Source organism: Cervus elaphus, chromosome 18 (assembly GCF_910594005.1).
Source record: "Cervus elaphus chromosome 18, mCerEla1.1, whole genome shotgun sequence".
NCBI classification, from domain to species: domain Eukaryota; kingdom Metazoa; phylum Chordata; class Mammalia; order Artiodactyla; family Cervidae; genus Cervus; species Cervus elaphus.
In genome coordinates this window covers 74,019,301-74,042,833 of record NC_057832.1, presented here as the reverse complement: position 1 = coordinate 74,042,833, position 23,533 = coordinate 74,019,301, and the positions used below count along the sequence as shown (strand labels likewise).

Here is a 23,533-nt window from a genome sequence, read left to right as displayed (position 1 = left end):
GAACAAGGCAAAGATACCCACTTTCTCCATCGTTATTAACACTGAATCCAAGCCATAAGCCAAACAGATGAGAAAAGAATTAGAGACGTAAGAACAATCAAACTATCGATATTTGCAGGTTTTATAATAACACAGCTGGAAAATCAAAGAGAATCAATAATACAAGCTGACACAATAAATAAAAGAATTTAGTTTAAAAAGTAGAATGTAAAATTAACATAAAATAGCCATCATGATGATTTGAGAGAATACCATTGAAACATGTATATTACCATATGTGAAATAGATCACCAGTCCAAGTTCGATGCAAGGCACTCAAAGCCGGTGCACTGGGACAACCCAGATGGATGAGATGGGGAGGGAGGTGGTAGGGGGGTTCGGGATGGGGGACACATGTACACCCGTGGCTAATTCAGGTCAATGTATGGCAAAAGCCACCACAATATTGTAAAGTAACTAGCTGCCAATTAAAATGTATTAATTTAAAAAATAGCCATCATGAAAGTTTGACACCACACTCTGGGAATATGGACAAACAGGCATTGTCTTACATTGCTGGTGGGAATGTAAAATGGCACAACACCTACAGAAAGAAATTTGACAATATATAACAAAATCACATGGGCTTTCCAGGTGACTCAGTGGTAAAGAATCCTCCTGCAGGAGACTCAGGAGATGTGAGTTCAATCCCTAGGTTGGAAAGATCCTCTGAAGGAGGAAATGGCAACCCACTCCAGCATTCTTGCTGGGATAATCCCATGGACAGAGAAGCCTCATGAGCTACAGACCATGGGGTCACAAAGTGTTGGACACGACTGAGCGACTGAGAAAGTAGGCATAACAAAGCCACATGCTTATAAACCCTGTGACTCAGAAATCCCATTTCTAGGCACCTATCCCCTAAAATATTGACCGAACAGGTTTTTAAGCACTCAAAATAAGAATTGGTGGATAATTTTTTAACATGATAAAAATATATCAACCAAGACCAGACACTGTGACAGGTGTACAAGGCTGCTATGCACACCAGCACTATTTGTAATAGCAAAAGACTGGAAAACACTCCAAGTGTCTATCAACATGAGACTGATTAAAGTATGATCACATTCAGAGAATGAAACACTACACAGTTTTAAATGAGTAATGAAGATGGTCACTCCAGATGGAATGACTTGCAAAACAAGAGTTTTCGCTGAAAAATTCAAAGTGGAAAAAAGTATATATAGCATGCTACCATTCATCTGATGAAGGAAGAAAGGAACTTGGACAAATATGCACATACATATGTGAGTGTGTTTGCTACATATACATGTAAATTTTTAAATGGAAGGATAAACCCCAAACTTCCAAAACATTATTACCTATAGAAGAAAAGGGAAATAGAGAAATGATACAAAGGTAGAAGCTAGACTTCTCTGAACATATTTTACTTCATAGATTTGACTTTGGAATGGGTAAATAGTTTACTTAATTATAAAACATGTGCCATAGCAATGAATTCTCTTTGGACCCGGGGTTTTTAAGGCTACAAACAAACCAGAATGGAAAGAGGAATCAACAGAACCCACAAGAGAGTTCTGTGGGTAAACGGGTTTCCACATTAACAAGTCAAGGTGCTGAGCAAAGCCTGAGAAAGAGAATACGTGTTAACGGAGAGAGAGTAACACGCGACTTACCTCAACCTTGCTCTCAGGTTCATGATCAGCGGCTGAGAAATACACAACCTCTTGCACTTCATCCCTGGGCCGAGCTGAATTTTTCCCAAATACCACCAGACCGTCCTTTGCACGTGGCGGGAAGGCCACAAAGCAGTAACTTGGAGGAGCTACAGCCATCCTAAAAAGAGAGAGATGCCAGAGAGAGAATGGATGCAGGCCTAACGTGGAAAATTCCACCAGTGAGCTCTTCAGACATATTTCACCAGCTAACCAAGTTTCACTGTTGAACTGTGTGCAACGAGCTCATTTGGAGATCCCAGCTGGCAAATGAAGCAGGAGTGTCTGGAGGAGAATTACGGAGCCACTGAGACCAGATACTGTTAGTACTCTGTGGGATTAAACGAGCTCAGATTTGCAACAGAACGCAGTGACAGCCAAAAGCGCAATGACGTAGGAGAAAGGAAAGGAGGTTATTGTTCCAGGCAGAAAATACACACACACACTGCAATCTGTCACAGCAATAGGAAAATAGATAACTGTACCTTAAAACTGCACTACAGAAGTGCCTCTTGATCTAGAGGGCCATGGCCACCCTGTGATAGATTTTGGAGTGCTGATGGGGAAATGGGTCTGGAAATAAACTGAAAGATACCTCTCTCTTTTTATCTATTTTTACTCTACCTCAATGACATCACACACAATCATCTAGGCTTTCTTCTCACCTCTCCAGCTGCTCCTGGGTTGGCTAGTTCTCTTCCACCTGGCTACTAAGTATCTTCACAGCTTGGTCCTTCCTTCCTCATCTAATGCTCTTTCTGTGAAAACTCATCCATGCCCAGAGCTCCCCATGTCATTTACAAGCCAATGACCTACACATATAATTCCAGCTCAGTTCTCTCCTTGAGCTCTTGACCCAAACACCCAGCCTAATTGATATCCAAAGCTGATTTCATCATCTTCCCCAAACTGGGTCCCTTCCTAAGGTTCCCTGTCTCAGTGGCCAGCTGCATCATCCATCTCATCGGAGCATCAGAATCTGTCCTTACCATGTGTTTCTCCATTACCTAACATATCACCACGTTCTGTAAATTCAATCTCCTAAATCTCTACAGAAACTATCCACTTCTTCCCACTTGTACTACTCCTACCCTGCACCAAGCCAACATCATCTCTAAGCCTGGATCATTGTAACTGCTCCTAAGGGGTGACGCTATATCAGCTATTAGTCTCTCTCCAAAACATTCCTCACATTGCACCCAAAGTGACCTTTTTAAAAGAAAGACTTGGGGACTCCCCTGGTGGCCCAGCGGTTGGGACTCCACACTTCCACCACAGGGGGCACAGGTTCAGTCCTTGATCTGGGAACTAAGATACCAACATGCCATGTGTCCAAAAAAATTTTTTTAATAAAATAAAAGGAAGGTTTGATCATGTCATTCCTGCTTAAAATCTTCCATATTGTTCCCACGGCTCTTAGAATAAAGACCAAAAGCTGATCAAGCCCATGTCGTTTCCCCGCCTCATCTCATACCATTCACCCCTCCAGTCTTTCAACTCCAAGACAGAGGCCTTTTTCTAGTTTCTCAATACTCCAGAGCCTTTGCTCAAGCTGTACCCTCTTTCCTCAGCACTCCTTTCCCTGATCCCTACATCAGTCAATTGTACTTTACAATCACAATCTAAAACAGCCCTGTAATTATTTCATTACCAACAATCAGTAATTAGTCTTTCTTCCCCCCACCAAAGTTTAAAAATATGAAGGCATGGACCATGTCTCTTTTGCACATCTCTGTAAACCCAGCACTACACAGCGCCTTCTGCAGGGTTACTTTTGTTGTCTAGTTGCTAAGTTGTGTATGACACTTTTGTGACCCTAGGGACTGTAGCCCACCAGGTTCCTCTATCCATGGGATTTCCCAGGTAAGAATACCAGAATGGGTAGCCATTCCCTTCTGCAGGGGATCTTCCATACCCAGGGACTGAATCCTCATCTCCTGCATTGGCAGGTGTCTTCTTTACCACTGAGTCACCAGGGAAGCCCCTCCCACCCCCGCCACTTCCGAAGGGTAGATGTTCAATAAATAACGACCAAGTGCTCAGTCCTTCCTTAATGCTCCACCAAACTGTAGCTGACTCTCAACAGCTCTTTCTCACCACCATGCTTCTGCACCCACTGAAGTGCCCCTCCGTTAAGTCTCTGCACATGTCCCTCAGGATCTGATTCAAAAACTCCCTCTCTTTCAAAAAGCCTTCTATGAAGAACTCTGTCATTTTCTCAGCACCCATAAACACTGATGCATCTAGTATGTCTGAGGATAACATGCCTCCGTTACTTATAAATGTACCGCTTCAGATGTTTCAAATAAAGATCCCTGAGGGCAGAACCTATGCCACCCAATTACAGTAGCTCATTCCCCAACTTTCTGAACTATAGACACTCAAGAAACATTATTATTGAGCCAACTATCATATTTGTGCCACGAATTACCCAACTTAAATGTGTTTTATTTTATGATCCTAAGATAAAATGTGAAATAAAGCAATATTCTCAGAAAAGCAACCAGGATCCAAACCGTAGTCCTGTCAACGCCACCTACTAGCTGTGTGATGTTGAGCAAGTTACTTTACCCCTCTGAGCCTAAGTTTTCTTTCCACAAATGTTTTGCTCCAGCCCACAGATTTATCATGAATATCAAATGAAGTGACGCTTGAGAAAATATTTTGAAAACTATGGAGGCTACCTGGGTTCTGACTGTTCAAATACAGCAGCATTTCAAAAATTCCCATTGAACAAGTCAATTAAAATCAACGCTCCTCACTCACAACTAGAGCAGCTATCAAGTCAGAGTCAGCAACATTCTGTGTTAGAAACATCTTTGTGAGGGACGATGTTACTACATCTATAACCAAACTACTTCAGGTTCGTCTGCACATCCACACCCCAGACTGTCAAGAGTTCTTCCCAGCTTATGTCAGGTCCCTCTCCAGGACACAGAGAAGTAGCGGAGTCCATAAGTCTGAAAATCATTTCCTGCTGCGTGCATGCACAGTTGTGTCCAACTCTTTGCAACCTGGACTGCAGCCCGCCCAGCTCCTCTATCCATAGAATTTTCCAGGCAAGAATACAGGAGTGGGCTGCCATTTCCTACTACAGGGGATCATCCTGATGCAGTGATCAAACCAACATCTCCTGCATCTCCTTCTTTGGCAGGCAGATTCTTTACCACAGGGAAGCCCCGAAATTCCTTCTAGTTCATGAAAATATCCTCCAGTCCTTTAAAGGGAAAGAAAAGGTGAGAAGATAAAGAGTCTTCAGTTCTTTCTCCTCTTAACCTTTCCCATTTTCACAAAACCACATTATCTTCAAATTTGAAGGGGAGAGACAGATAAATCAAGACTCTATGTGTGTAAGAAAGACCTACAATAATTGTAATAAGATGCCTTTATAGAGGGCGCCTAAAATTAGGAGGTAAGAAGAATTGCAGGCTAAGTCAAATAAAGTGAAACAGACTAGAAGATAATGTGCAGAAAGGACACATTTCCTTGTGTTTGTATGGTTCACATAGGCAACGGGAATTCCCCTCCTTCCCGACTGTTGGGCCATGTCAAAAGTACTGGCATTGCAACTATGAACAGAACCTTATCTTACTTGATCCTTAAAAATGGTAAAAATCCACTGGCCTTGAATTTACAAGATGTATCTGCAGAAAACAAGCAACACACATGGCTTTTCTGACGAGGACTTCTTCTTCAGCCTGGACATCTGCTTGGTCAACAAGTCATCTGAAACACCCGACCATGACCAATATACAGGCAACAGAAGCACAGGGAAGTTGGCTTTTCTGCTGAATTTTGGGAATGATTGGGAATGCCAGAAGGGAGCAGAATTTTTATGTCTACTTTTTTTTAATGCTAGATGAATCAGCAAACTGGGTATTACAGCCTACAGCAAACTAGCCAAGGCAAAGTTGCTTGTCCTAGCAAGTCCATTTGCTTTTCCTAGATCACCATTCTACACAATGACTAGCCTCACAGATAACTTAGCTAGATCCTTGTCTATCCTCTAGATCAGTGCTGTCCAAAAGTATTTTCTGCAATGACAAAAATGTTTTATCTCTACTGTCTAATATGGTGGCCACCAGCCTCAAGTGGCTATTGGCATGTAGTTACTATAATTAAGGAATTAAACTTAAAATTTTATGACAAAATTTAAATAGCCATACATGGGAGGTAGAAATTCTATTAGACAGAACAGCATTACAACTTCCTAATAAACCCAGAAATGAAGATTTTCACATTGAGGTTTCCAGAAGTGCTTATTTGTGAAATGGTTCACTTGTTCTAGGGCTTCCCAGGTGGCCCTGGTGGTAAAGAAACCTCCTGCCAGTGCAGGAGACAGAAGAGACGTAGTTTCAATATCTTTGTGGGAAGGTCCCCTGGAGGAGGAAATGGCTACCCACTCCAGTATTCTTGCCTGGAGAGTTCCATGGACAAAGGAGCCTGGTGGGACACAACTGAAGCACAATGACACTTATTTTAATGACGAAACCGGCTATCACCCACTTATACTGAATTAGCAAAGAAGAGGCATGATACTTTCAAAAGACCAAGGAAAATAAACATTAGGAAGAGGCTACTGAACTCACCATGTGAACTGAGTTTAAGCAAGCTCCTTCCTCCAGAGGCTAAAGGTGATCACAGCCCTGGAGGACAATTCCGTTTTCCTTGATGTGAATCTCACATTCCTAACTCTGAATATACCAGGAAAGTGGCCCTCACTGCTACCTGGAACCCTCTGTGTACTTGGCTGGTCAGCTCCTCTCTTTACCTCCTAAATGAACTTTTGATACCTTCACTTCTCTTTAAACTTCCAACTACTTCCTCTAAACAGATTTCACTTCCTTGTCCACAAAAGACAGATGGCTGGGGGAGGGAAACTGTTCCAGAAGGAGGATATGCAGGTTTCAAGGCCCTGAGGCTAGAGAAGGGGAAGGAGTCAATACATTGAAAAGCCAGTGTGGCTGAGGCCAGAAAGAATGGGAAAGAGGCTGAGGCAGGTAGACAGGCTGGTTCCTATTGGGTCTTGAAGGAAGTGGCAGGGATTTTAGGGTCTATCCCATAATAAACGCTAAAGCCACTGAAGGGTTCTAAGCCAGGTTTTAGGAAGGAAATGGAACCAGTGCACACACAACTTTTCAAAGAAGTTGCTACATTAGGGAGGAGACAGTGCAGTAGATGAAACATAATTCCATTCCTAAATGTCTACTCTAAGGAAGGGCTTCCCAGGTGGCTCAGACTGTAAAGAATCTGCCTGCAGTGTGGGAGACCCAGGTTCGGTCCCTGGACTGGGAAAATCCCTGGAGAAGGAACTGGCAACCCACTCCAATATTTTTGCTTGGAGAACTCCATGGATAGAGGAGCCTGGAGGGCTACAACCCATGGGGTCACAAAGAGTCGGGCATGACTGAGCAACTAACACACATACACACACTCCAAGGAAATGATCAGGAATATGGATAAGATTTATGCACAAAAGAGTGCATTACAGTAGTATTTATACAGGTGAAAAACTTGCCCAAACTTAACTGTCCAGCATCAGAGAAGTGGCTAAAATTTTATGCTACGTCTATATGGTGGAGTGGAACACCATAAAACCATTAACATGTTGGTGAAGTGTTTTTAATTGAATGGAGAAATGGTGTGGGGAAGTGGAGGGAGGACCCAAAATAGATTATCTTAACTATGTGAAAATGTGCATAGAAAAAGACTACAAGTGGTAGCCTGACCACTAAATTCTTTGTTTTTCTATATTTTTCTTTTGTTTCGATTTTCCTACAAGTACTTATATTTATTTAATCACACAAAAAAGATTTTAAAAAATTAAACCTGTGAGTATTGCCAATTTAGGAATTTAATTTCAAATAAAAAATCTGGCTCTATTTCTGCATCCCAACATTTAAAATTTCAAAACTGGGAACCTCCCCAGCAGTTTACTGGTTAAGACACTGTGCTTCCAATGCAGGGGGCCCAGGTACCAACCCTGGTAGGGGAACTAAGATCCCTTAAACTGTGTAGCAAGGCCCAAAACAAGAAATTTCAAAACTGGCAAATTCTTATTTGAGTTATAGTTAGGACAAATGATTTATTCAGTATTATAGTTATTCTCTGGTATTTTGTTTTCTTTTTCTTTTTTTTTTCCTTTACAGTCTGCTCAATTCAGAATTACTCAAGGAGTACACAAATTTGCATTACTATTTTTTATACAAATAGCAGGCAGGCCTCCTACAGTCGCCTCCTTAAACAGGAAAAGAAAAACTGGCCAATCAGAAAGTCAACTTTCTGCTGACCCTGAGATGGAATTCTTTTGAAACTGATTCAAGGGATCTCAATTTTGCTCCCGTTATCTGTCATAATAATGGCTAACATACCAGATATTCCACTAAAAAAAAAAATTGAGATGTTAACTCATCTATATACTGTATAAAACATGCATTTTGAAGTCTCTGTTTACAGTATTTTTATAAACTGCTAAATCATTCATGTATAACACAAAAGACTGACTTTACAATTTTTCTCCTTTTCCCTCTATAATCTTATCCAGCATTATGAGATATCATAATCTCCTCTGAAGAAAAATAAAATTTAATTAACTCCCAATCACATATGCTAATACAGAAATCTATTGCATAGTTTTTTTTCATCATTCATAATCAGCTTTAGAAAACAGAAAAACTATTCAAGAATGGGTTTTCTATTATAATTACACTCTACTTAACCAGCAGCAGAATCAATGAACAAAGCTTACTCAAGAAATAAAGCCATGACTGATGACTTTTTTTCTTAACTTGCTTGCTTTGAGGCACAATTCTGAAGCAATCTCTGAGTCATGAGGATCCAGAAGTAGGGATGGGGGTACAGGATTATACTACAGGCCTAAAACTGAACCCAGGAATGTCTGAAGCACTGTTTCCTTAACTGCATGTTGTAGTCCTTTCGTGGGTTATGGAATCAACCTACTGGACAAGATCAACATTTTTTAGAAAAGAATATATACATCTCATATAGGAAGGGTAAGCATTGGCACAAGAAACTTTAAGTTCAAATATATACACAGAAGTGTATGTATGCACTGCGCTACGATACATTTCTTTTACCACAGGTTTCAAGCAAAAATCTTCAAAAGCAACAGGCTTGGAGGGCAGGTCTATTGAATAGGCTTCTTTGTGGTAAATACCAATTGGGATTCTTGCCAGGAAAACTAACAGCTCCAATTAATGAAACACTCTAATTTAACTCTTGTAGACAATTAAACTGACAGGCATTTCCTAGGAAGTATTTGTTAAGAATATTTCAAAGTGCATTTATCTGTACTTTATTCCAAGTAGAATAAGCCAGTCACAAAAATGCAAATACTGTATTTCACTTATATGAGTTACCTAGAGCAGTGAAATTCACAGAGGCAGAATTAGAATGGTGGTTATCAGGGGCTGGACCAGGGAGGGACAGGAGAGGGAGGAGGATGGACAGTTGTTTAATGGGTACAGAGTGTCAGTTTTGCAGGGTGAAAAATTTCTGGGGATTGGTTGCACAACAACATGAATATTCTTAACACAACTTAACTGTACACTTAAAATGGTTAAGATAGTAAATCTTATGTGTATTTTAAACATAAAAATCAAATATCCACAGGTGGCTCAAGGCTACCGCAGTGGCCTGGGCAGCTTTAGATAGGGTGCTATCAGTTGTGGTAAAGTATTTCTAAGAGCAATTTTTAACCGTCAAAATCTTTTCAGGAGTCATGACTTCCTCTTGGGAATTATAATTGCAGAGTCCCTGAGCTCACAGCATCAGAGCTGCGTCGCCCAACATCCCCCCTCTGGCTGGTGACAGGAGGCTGGGTACAGGCTTAGGGGGATGGAGTGCTGCACCCCTGTAACTAGGAGACCGCTGAGAGAATGTCTAGACAAGGAAGGAGGTAGCTGCATGGGAAAGAAGGTCTTTGTCCTCAAGTTCAGTGAGTAGTTATTGAAGAGGATGAATGCTCCAAGCCAAGAAGGGGTTTTCTTCGTCTGAATGCCAAACTGCCCTGCCCTTTCATCTCAGAAAGGCTACAGTGGCCCTCATCGGTCACCATACCCAGTGATAAGAAAGCCTTGAATTGCCTGAGAGGAAGAGAATGACTGTCTGTGTAAGCTATAGGTTTATTAGCTGTCTTGCAAATAACCGTGACAAAGGATCTTTTCTTGCATAAGGAAATGAAACCCAAATGTCCTTACTTTCCAAGCTCCCAGCTTTACTGAGCAGATTGGGTAAGTTTAAAGCCCATGTACATTAATTACCTTCTTTCAGAAAAGCAAAGAAGAATGTATTCTATATTTATTGATAAATTCATTTCTTAAATCATTGACATTCCTGCTGAATTGAAAACAGGACAAATGACACTCACTTATAAATTTCCTTTCCTATCCTTTCTCTGCTATTGAGACAGTAAAGGATAAATAGGGTGTTTGGAAAAGGAATTATCTAACTGAATTGAGATGAAAACGCCAGTTGATGGAAGATACGTACATCAGACTCATCAAGTTCTGCCTGATAAATAAGAAAGATGCTAGTAAGTGTCTTACTGAAAGCTCAAGACAGCAGAGGACAAAGCTTTAGGACTCCACAGCCAGTGATTTCCAGCTTCTAATATTCAATGTCTTTAATGAGGAATTACCTAATGGAAGAAAGACCACATAGGGTATTGAGTGAGTAGGCAGGTTTTGGAAGCAATCTGAGTTCAAATCTCAACCCCGTGTCACTGTTCTGTAACAGGGATAACAACAGGGTCATGGTGAGGTTCAAATGAGCTGAAACATAAAGTGCTCAGAACGCCATCTGGGACACAGTAAGGACACATCACCGTGAGGGTGAGAAAAGGTACATGATGAAGGCTGTTCCTTTGTCAAGGTCTGATCTGAACAAACCAGACTTCAGAAACCTGGCTTTTTCCTTACGGTGTCTAAGTGCTCTTTCACCGTTTAAAGATGTGCTCCACTGTCACTTAAAGCCTTTTAAGAGCTGGTCACTATGCCCTTTCCCTAAGCCCAAGGGCAACACCTACCTCTGACAGCTGATTCCTGTAGAGTTCAGTGCCACTCACTCACTGTCATATTTCTGAGCAGCATGGGATGGTTTAAGGGTGGCAGGTTGTGCATTCATTTGGTTTGGTCCAGAGCACTGGCCTAAACTGCTGGCTTCCTTGGTGGCTCAGACAGTAAAGAATCTGCTTGCAATGCAGGAGATCCAGGTTTGATCCCTGGGTTGGGAAGATCCCCTGGAGAAGGAAATGGCAACACACTCCAGTATTCTTACCTGGAGAATTTCATGGACAGAGGAGCCTGGTAGGCTACAGTCCATGGGGTCGCAAAGAGTTGGACATGACTGAGCTACTAACACTTTCACTTGAGCTTTCTTTTTTCCTTTTCCTCCCTGCTACTAGTCACTGGTCATGAGTTTACCACTTTTGCAACAATCCCTACTATGTTCCTTCATCTTCTCACTGAAAGTTTGCACCTGTCTCATCAGATACACTCACATTCCAATGTGTAACTAAAATGTGCTTAGAGGATCAGACTAGAGTGATGGAGTCTCTAGACTGAAGCATCAGTTTACAGAGAATACAAATGACAACCATGGGCATGAAATCAGCAAAATCCAGACTATGAGAAACTCTATAGGACAAATCTGATTTCTTCAACAAAAACTGCAAGAAAAAAAAAAGATGAAGAGACAAAGTTATTTAAGAGATGTACCAACCAACTGCAATGAGCGGGACTTATTTAGATCCTGACTTAAACAATCTGTACAAAAATTTTATGACAGTTAGGGGACATTCCCCAGTGGTACTGTGGTTGAGACTGTATTTTAATGCCAAGGGCCCCGGGTTCAAACCCCAGTCAGGGAACTAGGATCCTACAAGAGGTGCAGCAAGGCAAAAAAAAAACAAAAAACAAAAAACCTATACTGTTCTCTTTACTTAAAAAGTAATGCACATGATAAGATGTTTAAAATTCTTTTAAGGTTAGAAATAGCACTGTATGTGTGTGCTCAGTTGTGTCCAATTCTTTGAAACCGCATGGACTATAGCCCACCAGTCTCCTCTGTCCATGCACTGGACTGATCAACTTGTAAGTTATTCAGGGGCTCAGATATCTCTTTGAGTAAGGATAACTGGGGGCAGGGAGGATGGGGAGGGATTTTGGTTTGCCTCGGTATATTAGTGCACTGGGGAAAGAGGAGAGCCCCTGTTTCCCTCTATCTTGCTCTATCTATCTCTTTAGACTATGAGCCCTATGAGGGCAAGGACACTTAGATAATTCCTTATTTCCCCAGGAACCTAGCACACAGACTGGCACATGATAAGACCTTGACAAATGTTTGTTGAACAAAATGAAGGTTGAAAGGGTATCTATCTAAATTTCATCTCCAATGAGAGAAAAAGAGCAGGAAAATCTGATTCTGACATGGTACTCCCAAGCTGTGGTTCAATCAGTGGGATTCATATTGGACCACACGTGGAAATGGTCTGAGGAGGAGGTTCCTGACACCTTCTCCTTGGAGATCCTGATTCAGTGGGTCTGAGCTGAATTCAGAGAGTATATTTTTAACAAATGCCCAGATGATTCTGATGCATCAGTTCAGACTGGTGTGGAATATCTATTCTTATAGGTTATTAAACTTCTTTGCTTCTCAAAAGTATGATTCATTTTTTCTGTCTGGCTTTGTTTTCTTGTTTTTTTTTTTTGGGGGGGGGGGGAGTGTAGAAACATTCAATATATACAAACAAGAAAAGAGTACTATAAGCCCCTAAGGTGTTAACCAGCTTCAAGGGCCAACAACTATCTGCCATTTTGCTTCTCAGTTTCATTTTTAAGGAAACCATTTAGTTTTAATTGAATATTACTGAAATCAGCAACTGCATCAGCAGCAATACTCTTTGCCTTAAAGACCAAGGTGAGTGAAACACATCCCTGGTTAACTTGAGAGAAGTATGACAAAGATGTAGGAGGTTGTGTTTTCTCAGTCCTTGACTTAAAAACTGGAAAATCAGGCTAATCACTCTACATGATAATCAGGAAGATTTGTTAGTTGTTATTTAAATGTTTTGGATTTTGCACTACTTTAAAGAAATAAAATCATTGAAATTTTTAAAAATGTCTTTTAAAAAAACGCATTCTTCATTTCAACATAGATGCAAAGTAAATCCTTTAGTAAGGATCATGACTTCTCTGCACTGGATAGAAAGAATTTAAGCCAGAAAAAAAAGCTAGATATTATTTCAGGTGGCTGAATATTTCTAAATCAGTAGGACCTGCTAAGAAATATTCTTTGGATGCTTTTTCCTTCGTGAGTGAAATGATCACAGACTGATTTGCTATTCCATTCCAAAATTACTTCAATCTAGGTGATTAGCAAGAGGAAATGAAAAGAGTGTGTATTTCAAATTTGCAAAATCAAAATTCCAGGTAATTAACAATGACTCAACTTCACCATAACCTCTGATAATTTAATGGATTACTGCTGGTGCATCACCTCCCAAATACAGCCACTTAGATGATCATAAGAATAAAAAAAACAAAACAAACACAATAAATAACTTACTATCTTGACATATCATAAAATACTGGCAAATATATAAATACACAAGAACAAGCTGGTGAAACAAAAAGAAGTCACACAAATTACATGCGGTATCACTCAAATTATGTATACTATATAGGTAGTTGATGTGAAAAGACTGTAATGAAATGCAACAAAACTTTTAAGTGTAATATTCCTGGGCTGTAAAATCAGACGATTTCTTAACCTATATTCAGGCACTTTCAAATTTCCAACATGAAAATCTGAATTGTAATGAAAATACTTTAAAAAAATAAAAGGAACAGTTAAAGTAGAAATAACTTATTTTCCCAATACACTGCAGTTAATAAATATGGCCTTTCATAAGGCAGAGACCCAGGGATTAAGGACAACACCACAGCTCAGTTATGGCAAATGGATTCATTTTATCTTTTGGCCACATCTGATTTTGCCCCATTTTCAAGATATGCTGACAATGAGAAATATGAATAAAGCAAAATGTGCAACTTAATGAATGATTCAGGTGACAGCTGTTAAGGAAACAGAGTTTTCTACAGTCAAATCACTATTCTTCAAATCACTCCAGAATGTCTCTATAATGCAAAATATTCTGTTTCCCAACTTTTAAACATCAAAAAAATTTCATAGACACCCCACATAACAGTGATTGTAGTTGGTCGGGAAATATATGCTATGAATTTAATAACATTTTAAATGCATCTGTATGACTTCCCAGATAGCTCACTCAGTAAGGAATCTGCCTGCAGTTCAAGAGACCAGGGTTCAAGCCCTGGGTTGGGAAGATCCCCTGGAGAGGGAAATGTCAAACCACTCCAGTATTGCTGCCTGGAAAATCCCATGGACAGAGGAGCCTAGCAGGCTACAATCCACGGGATCACAAGAGTCAGACACAACTTAGCGACTAAACCACTTCTATGTACTCACACTGGTAATAAAATCCTTATACATCTAAAAATAAATGCTAAAGATACAATATGTATGACTCATTACTTATTCTGTGTCCATTCAGTGTTGGGACACACTTGAATTCAAGGCCTACCTTCAAAAACTCTACCATACCCAGTGATCTGTTCATCATTCAGGTGCATTTAAAATAAGGAACCACTTTATAGAAAACTCAGGCTGCATGAGCATCACTTTTGAAAGAGCTCTTAGGAATTTTAGAGGGGAAGAGAAAGAATTAGTTGAATGGCATCCATTTCTCATAAATAAAACAACTGATTTTTTAAATGCGGAAAAGAGTAGATAAGTAGCACAAGCAGTATTTGTTTTTCATTCAAGTTAGAAAAATACAGTCTGATCAAGTTTGGACTTGATAAGGAAGATATTTTCCAATATATGGCAGGTTGAAAGACAGTTTTCTATCTTTTATAATGATACAAAGAAAATAAATGACTTGCATCACATGAATAGTATACATTAGACCTGTACAGTCGGAATAATCTAAGAGAATATATTATGTTTTTTTATTAATAAGACGGAATCAGATAGACCCAGATTCCAAGTGCAGCTCGTCCAATCACTAAGTTCTTCATCTATAAAACATGGCCATGATGTCTACCACATACTGTTATGGGGATTAAATGAGATGTTAAATGCAGAGTATCTGGAATAGAGGAACATTCAAGGAAGGTTTGGTCTTAAAGATGAGGGTTCTGGGAATGTAATGATTATGGAGATAAATGAAAAACACTGTTTTTGAAATATACAGGTATATGTTTAGCTTCCAAAAGCATTCCCTGTGGGAAAAACTGGGAGCTACTGAACAAGTCACATCTAAGTTTCTTCTATTTCCTTCTATTCTCATTTCTGACATTGCTGCCATTGTGACCACTAATTTGGCAAGGTTGCTACAAATGATGATCTTCCTATTCCCACCATCTGTTTTCCTCACCCATATAAACAGCCTATTGTCTATTCTGATCTTTTCCCATTAGTATGATTTGATATGTACCTGTTAGCACTGTAAACTGGGATTTAAATAATCTTCCCATTCACTCTTAAAACAGTGGTATACACTCTGTCCCTGTAAAACATATCAGGTATACATTCATCTCCTACAGAAGAAATTTAAATCTTGCTAGTATGAAACCACAGGGTTACTTTATGTCTAGCAAAATGGATTTGAAAACTACTTTGTAGCGACTTCTCTGTCAATCCAGTGGGTAAGATTCCAAGCTCCCAATGCAGAGGCCATGGGTTTGATCCTGGTCTGGGAACTAAGACCCAATTAAGATCCCTCATGCCACTTGGCAGGGCCAAAAAAAAAAAAAATGGGCACTTTGTATAAGTGCCCATTAATACTAGAGCCACTTGCTATGTTAAAAACCATCAGGAAATTTATCCCATTTTATTACCAAAAAGGAACCTACATACATATATATGAACATATTAGTGTGTGTATGTAAATACATATACATGTGAATGTAAATACCCATTTATGCAAAAATAAATATATACTATAGATAGAACGAAGGGAGAGAGGAAAGGAGGGAAGTAGGAAGAAAAAAGAAGGACCTGGAAGGATTAATATTAATCCTGAGCGTTGCAAGTGGGACTAAGCATGGGCTATAGAGACAGAAACTTCCAATTTTATCCACTTATGTCATTCTAAATATCTTTATAGCAAGCTCATATTGCTTTATTGGGCTTCCCAGGTGGTGCTAGTGATAAAGAACCTGACTACCAATGAAGGAGACATAAGAGACTCAGGTTTGATCCCTGGGTCAGGAAGATCCCCTGGAGTAGGGCATGGCAACCCACTCCAGTATTTCTGCCTGGAGAATCCACTGGACAGAGGAGCCTGGCAGGCTACAGTCCAGTGAGTTGCAAAGAGTCGGACACGACTAAAGTGACTAGGCATGCATACATGCATTGCTTTATTGGATTGTTAATTATTTTTAAAAATCTGATTACTTCAGGGCTCAAGAAAGGACATTTTAAGACATCTCATTTAATTATTTTAGGTCACTAAGCACGTATGCTAAGTGCAATTTTAAAATACACTAAGGTTTTACTTTGAGAGGAGAAAAGGATATTCAGGTGAGCCTTTGATCACTGTATGCTTTTTTTTTCAAAGTTTAAACTTTTAATTTTCTATTAGGGTATAGCCAATTAACAACACTCTGATAGTTTCAGATAAACGGCAAAGGGAGTCAGTCATACATATACATGTATTCATTCTCCCCCCAAACTCCCTCCCATCCAGGCTGACACATAACATTGAGTAGAGAGTTCCATGTGCTATACAATAGGTCCTTGTTGGTTATCTATTTTAAATATAGCAGTGATCACTGTATGATTTTAACTAGGATTTTTAAGAAGTGATATGAATTACTAATATGTACTTTGACCCCCTAAGCACGTACAAGCACTGTGTGCAACCTAAGAGGAAAATGGCGCTAAAAAGATTTTCTCAAGGTCTGTACCATCTAGAAGAAGAGGCGCTCATGTAAACCACCAAGAGGAGGAGGGCGGTAGCCCAACTTAAGACAGTGATCAGCAATGCTCATGGAACCCTTCAGGAACACTTAGCTCACTTTAGGGAGTAGATTAAGCACTGGGAAATTCAGGTTAAATACATAACCATTAAGAACAGAAGGAGAAGGGAACGTTAACATCTCAAGCTCTTTCACTCTGCTGCTGATAAGGCTCAAGCTGGGAGACCTCCCACTTCCTCCCCTTCCAGTCACCCACCTGTTTCAGTTCATCACCATTCCAGACTGGCCGGAGGCCCTAGGGATACTGGAAGTTTCTGGAGGGATAGGACAGGTGGGTGTGACTGACATGTACATCACGTGAGCCCTTCCCACTCATCCCATCTTCTCCCCTCCAGGGTCTGTTCAAACCTCTCTCACTATCCACATCCAACTCTATGAACAGCATCATATACTTCAACCAACCTTCACTTTCTGTTAATGACCTAGACCAATGCAGCCCCAAAGAAATACAGGGCAAGACATGGGAATCACATATGTAATTTTATGTTTTCCAAGAGCCTCATTTAAAAAGTAAAGAGAAATTGATGAAATTACTTTTAACAATGTATTTTGTTTAACTCCAATATATCCAAAATATTAATTCAAAATACAGGCATACCTCGTTTAATTGTACTTTGTTTTACTGCACTTCACAGACAATTGTGTTTTTTACAAACTGTAGATTTGTGGCAATCCTGTGTGCACCAAGATTATAGATGCTGTTTTCCCAACAGCATCTGCTCACTTTCTGTGTCACATTTTGGTAATTCTCACAATATTTCAAGGTTTTTTTTTCATTATTGTTATATTTGTTATGGTTATCTGTGATCAGTGCTCTTTGATCTACTATAAAGATAACTCGCAGAAGGCTCAGATGATGTCAGCATTTTTTAGCAATCAAGTATTTTTAAACTATGCATATACATTTTTTATACATAATGCTATTGTACACTTACTAGACTACATGATAAACATAAGTTTTATATGCCCTAGGAAACCAAAAAATTCATATGACTTGCTTTATTTTGATACTTGCTTTATTACAGTGGTCTGGAACCCAACTTGCACTATCACCAAGGTATGCATGTATAATCAACATAAAATCATTAATAAGCTGTATTTGTTCCTGCCATTTGCAGCAATATGGATGAGCCTAGAGAGTATTATGCTTTGTGAAATAAGTTAGAGAAAGGCAGATATTGTATGTTTACACTTATATGAGAATTTAAATAATAAAACAAACAAATCTGGATAACAAAACAGAGATTCACAGATATAGAGAACAAGCTAAAGGTTAGCAGTGGGGAGAGGGAAGGAAGGAGGGACCAGATAGGGATACGGGGGTCAAGAGGTACAAACTACTATATATTAAAAATAAATATCAAGGATATATTGTATAACGCAAGGAACATAACCAATATTTCATAATAACTTAAAATGGAGTCTAATCTACAAAAATATTGAATCACTATGTTGTATACCTAAAACTAATATAATACTATAAATCAACAATACTTTAATAAAAATAACTAATAGAATATTTTAAAATCTTCTTTTCCTATAAATGTTTGAAATCTGGTGTAAATTTTACATTTACAATACATCACAATTCAGACGAACACACAATTGTAATACATCACAATTCAAGTAATCAGTAGTCACATGTGGCCTGTGGCTAGTGGGTATTGAATTGAGCAGCACAAACCTAGACTCTCACTCCAGTGAAAATGGTCCCAAACCTTTACAATGACTGACTATTGCTGGATAAAGGGATCATGGGTGGTGTTTTAAAAATAACTTTGGCTTACCTGTATCTTTTATTGTCCTCCAACAAACACAGATTGCATGTGTTTATGTATTTTTGAAACTTGTGATTGTGTCTTTGACATACAGAGAGAATTTCAATGAATGAATCTTCACATTGATGCTCTAATGCAAGTTGTTGTTTTAATGGTACATGTGGCATCGGGCTTCCCAGGTGGTGCAGTGGTAAAGAATTTGCCTGCCAACGCAGGAGACTAGGGTTTGATCCCTAGGGGTCAGGAAGATCCCCTGGAGAAGGAAATGGCAACTCACTCCAGTATTCTTGCCTGGGAAACCCCATAGACAGAGTAGCCTGGTGGGCAACTATCCGTGAACTCACAAAGAAACACGACAGAGTGGCTGAGCAGGCACACATATGTGGCATTAACACTTGTCTTCACTTCAACCTGCCACTTCATACTTAGTTCCTATCTGTTTCGCCACTGTAAATTATTCTCCCAGTTGCATGCAGCCCACCCACCTTCTCCTTCTGCAGATCACTGGGTTGAAGGTACAGAAAGCCCAGAGGAAATATTTCCCATACTCTCAACACCTCTGCAAAAATACCATGCACAATTTCTAGTTCTGCTTTAGTAGAACTAGGGTCACTGGTATATGATTCCAAGAACTTAAATTCAAATTTGACAGCAAATTTGAAGCTGCTGTCTTCAGCGCTGCTTCAAACTTATTTTAAAATAGGTTTGTTATTTACTAATTATTTAAAGTTAGATATATTCAAAAGCTATTATATGCCCCACCGTGGCTTCTAAAAAAAAAAAAACAAACAAACAAGCAACATAAGCAACTAATTTTTTAGTTGCACTTCTCACCTCAAAGATTCTGACATAAAATATAAAAACCATAAAATTATGGTTTGGTGCTTAAATACAGATACAGTCTAGTCTCTGGAAAATGGGAACATGAGGTGGACACAGCTTAAGAAGTTAAATGGACTTAAGTTAGGAAACTAAGGTGTGAGCGCTTACTTTAAATACCTATAGATTTTAAAATTTATGTTAAAGTTTGGTTTCTTGAAGTGTTTGCCATTGTAACAATGATACGTTTGCCCTTTTCTCCTAGGCTTTGGAAGGTGACATGTGGAATCCTAAAATGGGGAGTTCTGACACCTGGATTTCAGTTCTCACTGCCAGCTGCCAACCAGCTACATGACCTTGGGAGCAGTCCATTCACCCTGCTGGATTCAGCCTCACCGGCTGTGAAGAGAAGGTTGACAGCAAAGCCCTTTCTCAGGCTGCTTCCAGCTTGCCATTCCTGACCTTTGCACTAATCTCTCTCTATCCCATTATCCCTGAAACACTTGCCTCCTCATGCATCTCCTCCTTGCTAAAGGAGAAGATGGCTGGCAGCACAGCAGTGAAACGGGAAAGAAAGGCTGTTTTATTTTAAAATCTCAAATGAGTCACTTTTCAAGAATGCATCATTCTCTGGTGCCTGAGTGCTTGGTCATGATGTCAAATCAACACTTCCAATAAGACTTGCTCTAAGAACCTGTTATTTGTTCCATGTACTGTTCTTAGATGATGTTTATACCAGACATTCATCTCTTTTAAGAGCCACTTGTAGGTACAAAACAACACATAAGTTATCAAACAGCTATCAGCAGCCAGATAAAAATCACAGTTTTAATCAGGTCTTTGCACCAGCTTTTGATGAATTAGGATAATCACAGCTTCCCACACTTCCCACATAACCTCCCCAGAACCTTGCAGCACTCTAAAATCTAGCCTGCTCCAAGAATCACGTCCTACCCTTTAGGGCTGGCTGTATCCATACCCAGGAGAGCTCTCCTTCCGGTAGACCCTCTCCCCACCCCCACCAAAGCTTAAATCAGGGGGCAGCTGATGTTAACTCTGGTCTGTGCCGATTCCGCCAGGCCTGATTTTTCATGCTGCCATTTTGAATTAATAGAAGTCTCCTCTGCAACGGATGCATCTTCTAATCAGACTTGGAACAGAGGAGGCACCGGGACACACACTCACACACATACACCACGGGGGAGCTGGACATAAGCATAATTCAAGACACTTGCAAGCCAGAATTAAACAGCAAATCCGGAAAGACAGTATTAGTTAACAGACCCCTACCAAGACAGTGTGGAGCCACAGCAAATGACTGTTTCCTTACATGCGTCTAGGTTTAATCGACAAATTTAACCCCTAAATCTGAGTTCTCATCAATTTCTCTAAAGTTCAAGCGTCCCTCCCGCTTTGCGTCCCTCCCACTCGTTTCAGACCTCAGGAGTAATGTCGCCCAATAATCCGCGATCCAACAGACCAGCGAACGGAGGGCGCAAAGGCAAGCTGAAGTGCATAATCATCTCAGAAATACGAGTGCCTTTGACCACTAAGTGCCCCAGAGAGAGCCACCCCGTTAACTTGCCCAGACACCCCCCATCCCCAAGAACCTCGCTGGGTGTGGCTTGAGGGTGGGGTGGGGTGTTGTGACAAGTCCTTCGGCCCGGGTAGACTCCGGCAATAGCTGACACGTTTGCCCTTAGCGGGAGGGTAGTCCTCTGGTCACGATTCGGCGACCACAGACCGGTTTAAGCGGGCAGAGCCGGGCCCAGGGCAGCGGGCCCGCCCGGCAGCCATGTTCGCGCGAGCCGGCCGGCGCGGCAGGTGCGTTACCTACCGAGAAGGTGCCAGGCCCGCTCCGCCACCGGGGATGCGCCAGTGCGAGCCGGGATCCCCCGGAGCGGGGGGGGTGGCGAGGGCGCGGGTGGCACGGGGTACACACCCCAGCGGGCCAGCGACTGAGACATCAGGCAACGGAAACACAGGAAAAGCGGCCTGGGCGAGCGAGAAGAGTTAAAAAGAAGTGGCTGGGGTTGGGGGGAGGAGGATGAGGGGGTAGGGTGAGGTTGGGGTGTGGAGGGCAGGGGCAGGTTCCATCCAGGCTGCAGTGCTCGCGCCCTGGGGTGGGGCATCCCTCTCCTGCGCCCCCGCAGTCTACAGCCCAAATCACCTTCCCCCACCCCCAACCCCGGACTGAGGCCCCCCTGTCTCGTGATCCCCTAGAGACCCCCTAGCCAGCATCCGCGTAGCGGATCCCAGGTAGCGCCACCCGCGGGTCTGGAGAGGCAGCCGGAGCCGACCAGGCACACGGGGGACAAGGACGGCGGATCAGGGTGAAACCCGCCGGGGGAAGCGGCTGCAGACGCCCTGCGCTCCCGGGGTGCCCTGCACGGCTCACCTGGGGGGCGGCGGGCTCCGGGCTCTGGGCTCTGCTCTGCGGTGCCGATGCCGCGGCCGGCGAGCGTGCGCGTGCTGCGGCTGCGGCGATTACTGTGGCGACGTCGGGGGCTGCAGCTGCAGCGGCGGAGGCGGCCGTCGGGCGCTTCCCCCACCCCAGACTCCCAAAGCTCCGGGCCGCCGCCCCCAGCTAACAGCTGGCCGGGCTCACGTGACCGCGGGGCCCACCCTCCCTGCCGCCGCCGCCGCCGCCTCCTTCCCCACACCCTGGCCCCGGACCGCGCCGCGCCGCGCCGCACCCGCCCTGGGCCTGATCCCGGAGGGGGCCTGGGAGCAGAAGGGGCTGCTCAGCGGGCGAATCTCACCGAGGAAAGTGGCTCCCCCTTTGCTCGATCTTTATTTCTTGATCACCGCCGGGCTTGCGTCTCTCTCTCTCTCAAGCGAGACCTCGGGCTTTAAGGAGTCAGACAGACCCCACTTTCTCTGGCGCCTCTCCGGGATTCCTCCGTTTCGGTTGCTACGTGCGGGCCTCTGTGCCTAAGCGAGATTTCTCCGCGGAGAAACGTGTCCAACACTTTGTTGACTCATATGTCCAAGCCGACTCCCTCCCTGGGTTTAAAGGTACGGTTCTGCGCCATGTTGATAAGCCAGACCCTGTGTCCCATACTTAAGACACTGAAGCCCAAAGAGGTTAAGTAACTCGCCCAAGGTCACATAGCAAGTAGCGAAGCCAAGATCCCAAACCTAGGTTAATAAATCTGTAGACAGGTACCGAGTGTGTTGATGCTGGCGTCAAGGTCATTGGTCAGGACATGACCATCCATCCGTCTGTTACTAGAACAGACTCTACCTTTTATAAACTAATAAGAAAAGACCATGTATACCTATGGCTGATTCATGTTGATATATGGCACAAACCAACACAATATTGTAAAGCAATTACCCTTCAATTAAAAATAAATAAATTTTTAAAAATTCATAGAAAGATCACCTCAAAAGATAAGAAGAGATGGTTCACAGGAAAACAAACTGCAATACCCCTCAGGCACATGAAAAAAATATTCCAGTTCCCTTAACTGTAACAAATACAGATATAAAGTAGCGTTTTCCACGTGTCAGAGTAGCAAAAATCAAAGTTTTATAACTTCCATAGAGGATAACTTGGCAATACCTCCCCAAATTACAAATACAAACATAGCCTTTGACCTAAAGATTCCATTTCTGGAATTTATCCTACAGGTATACCAACACAAGTGTGAAATGATATGAGTACAAGGTTATCCATTGCTACATCCTTTTTTCTAGCAAAGATTACCAAGCCTATGCCCATCAATAGAGAACTGTTCAAATATATAACTGCACGTTGTACAATAGAATGCTATCCAGCTATTTAAAAAAATGAGTACTGATCTATGTATTGATACGAAAGATTTCCAATCTATAGTAAGGGTGGGGGAGCCCTGTGAAGAACACTGTGTGAATGTGTTACCAGTTGTGGGGGGAAATATGCCTGTACTCATTTGAAAACACACAGACTATCTTTGGAAGGATACCTAAGAAACTGTCATAGTAGATGTCACCAGGGAGAACTGGGTTACTGAATGTAGGAGAGAGAAGGAGATCTTTTTTTTTTAACATCTTTAAGTGTTAAGCCTGTGGTTCTGGTTTGCCAGGAGTGAAAGAATAGTGGGAGAGGGCTGGGGGAATCAAGGCAGATACTGCAGAATAGAGCAGTGGT

General features: G+C 41.6%; 1 protein-coding gene across 3 annotated transcripts in view; it reads right to left on the bottom strand.

Annotated features, from left to right (window-relative positions):
* The window catches only part of SCRN1 (secernin 1), a 62,453-nt gene extending 40,096 nt beyond the window's left edge, over nt 1-22,357 (bottom strand). The window contains exons 1-2 of one of the 3 annotated variants that reach the window (XM_043871647.1): nt 22,161-22,357; nt 1,677-1,836 (exon numbers count right to left, since the gene is read on the bottom strand). In XM_043871647.1, the coding sequence (XP_043727582.1) occupies nt 1,677-1,835 (159 nt within the window). In that variant the 5' untranslated portion in view covers nt 1,836; nt 22,161-22,357. Of the gene's footprint in view, nt 1-1,676; nt 1,837-21,235; nt 21,368-21,796; nt 21,932-22,160 lie in introns of those variants that run through there. The other 2 variants (XM_043871646.1, XM_043871648.1) reach the window with 2 other exon arrangements.
* Between the last annotated feature and the right edge of the window lie 1,176 nt (nt 22,358-23,533).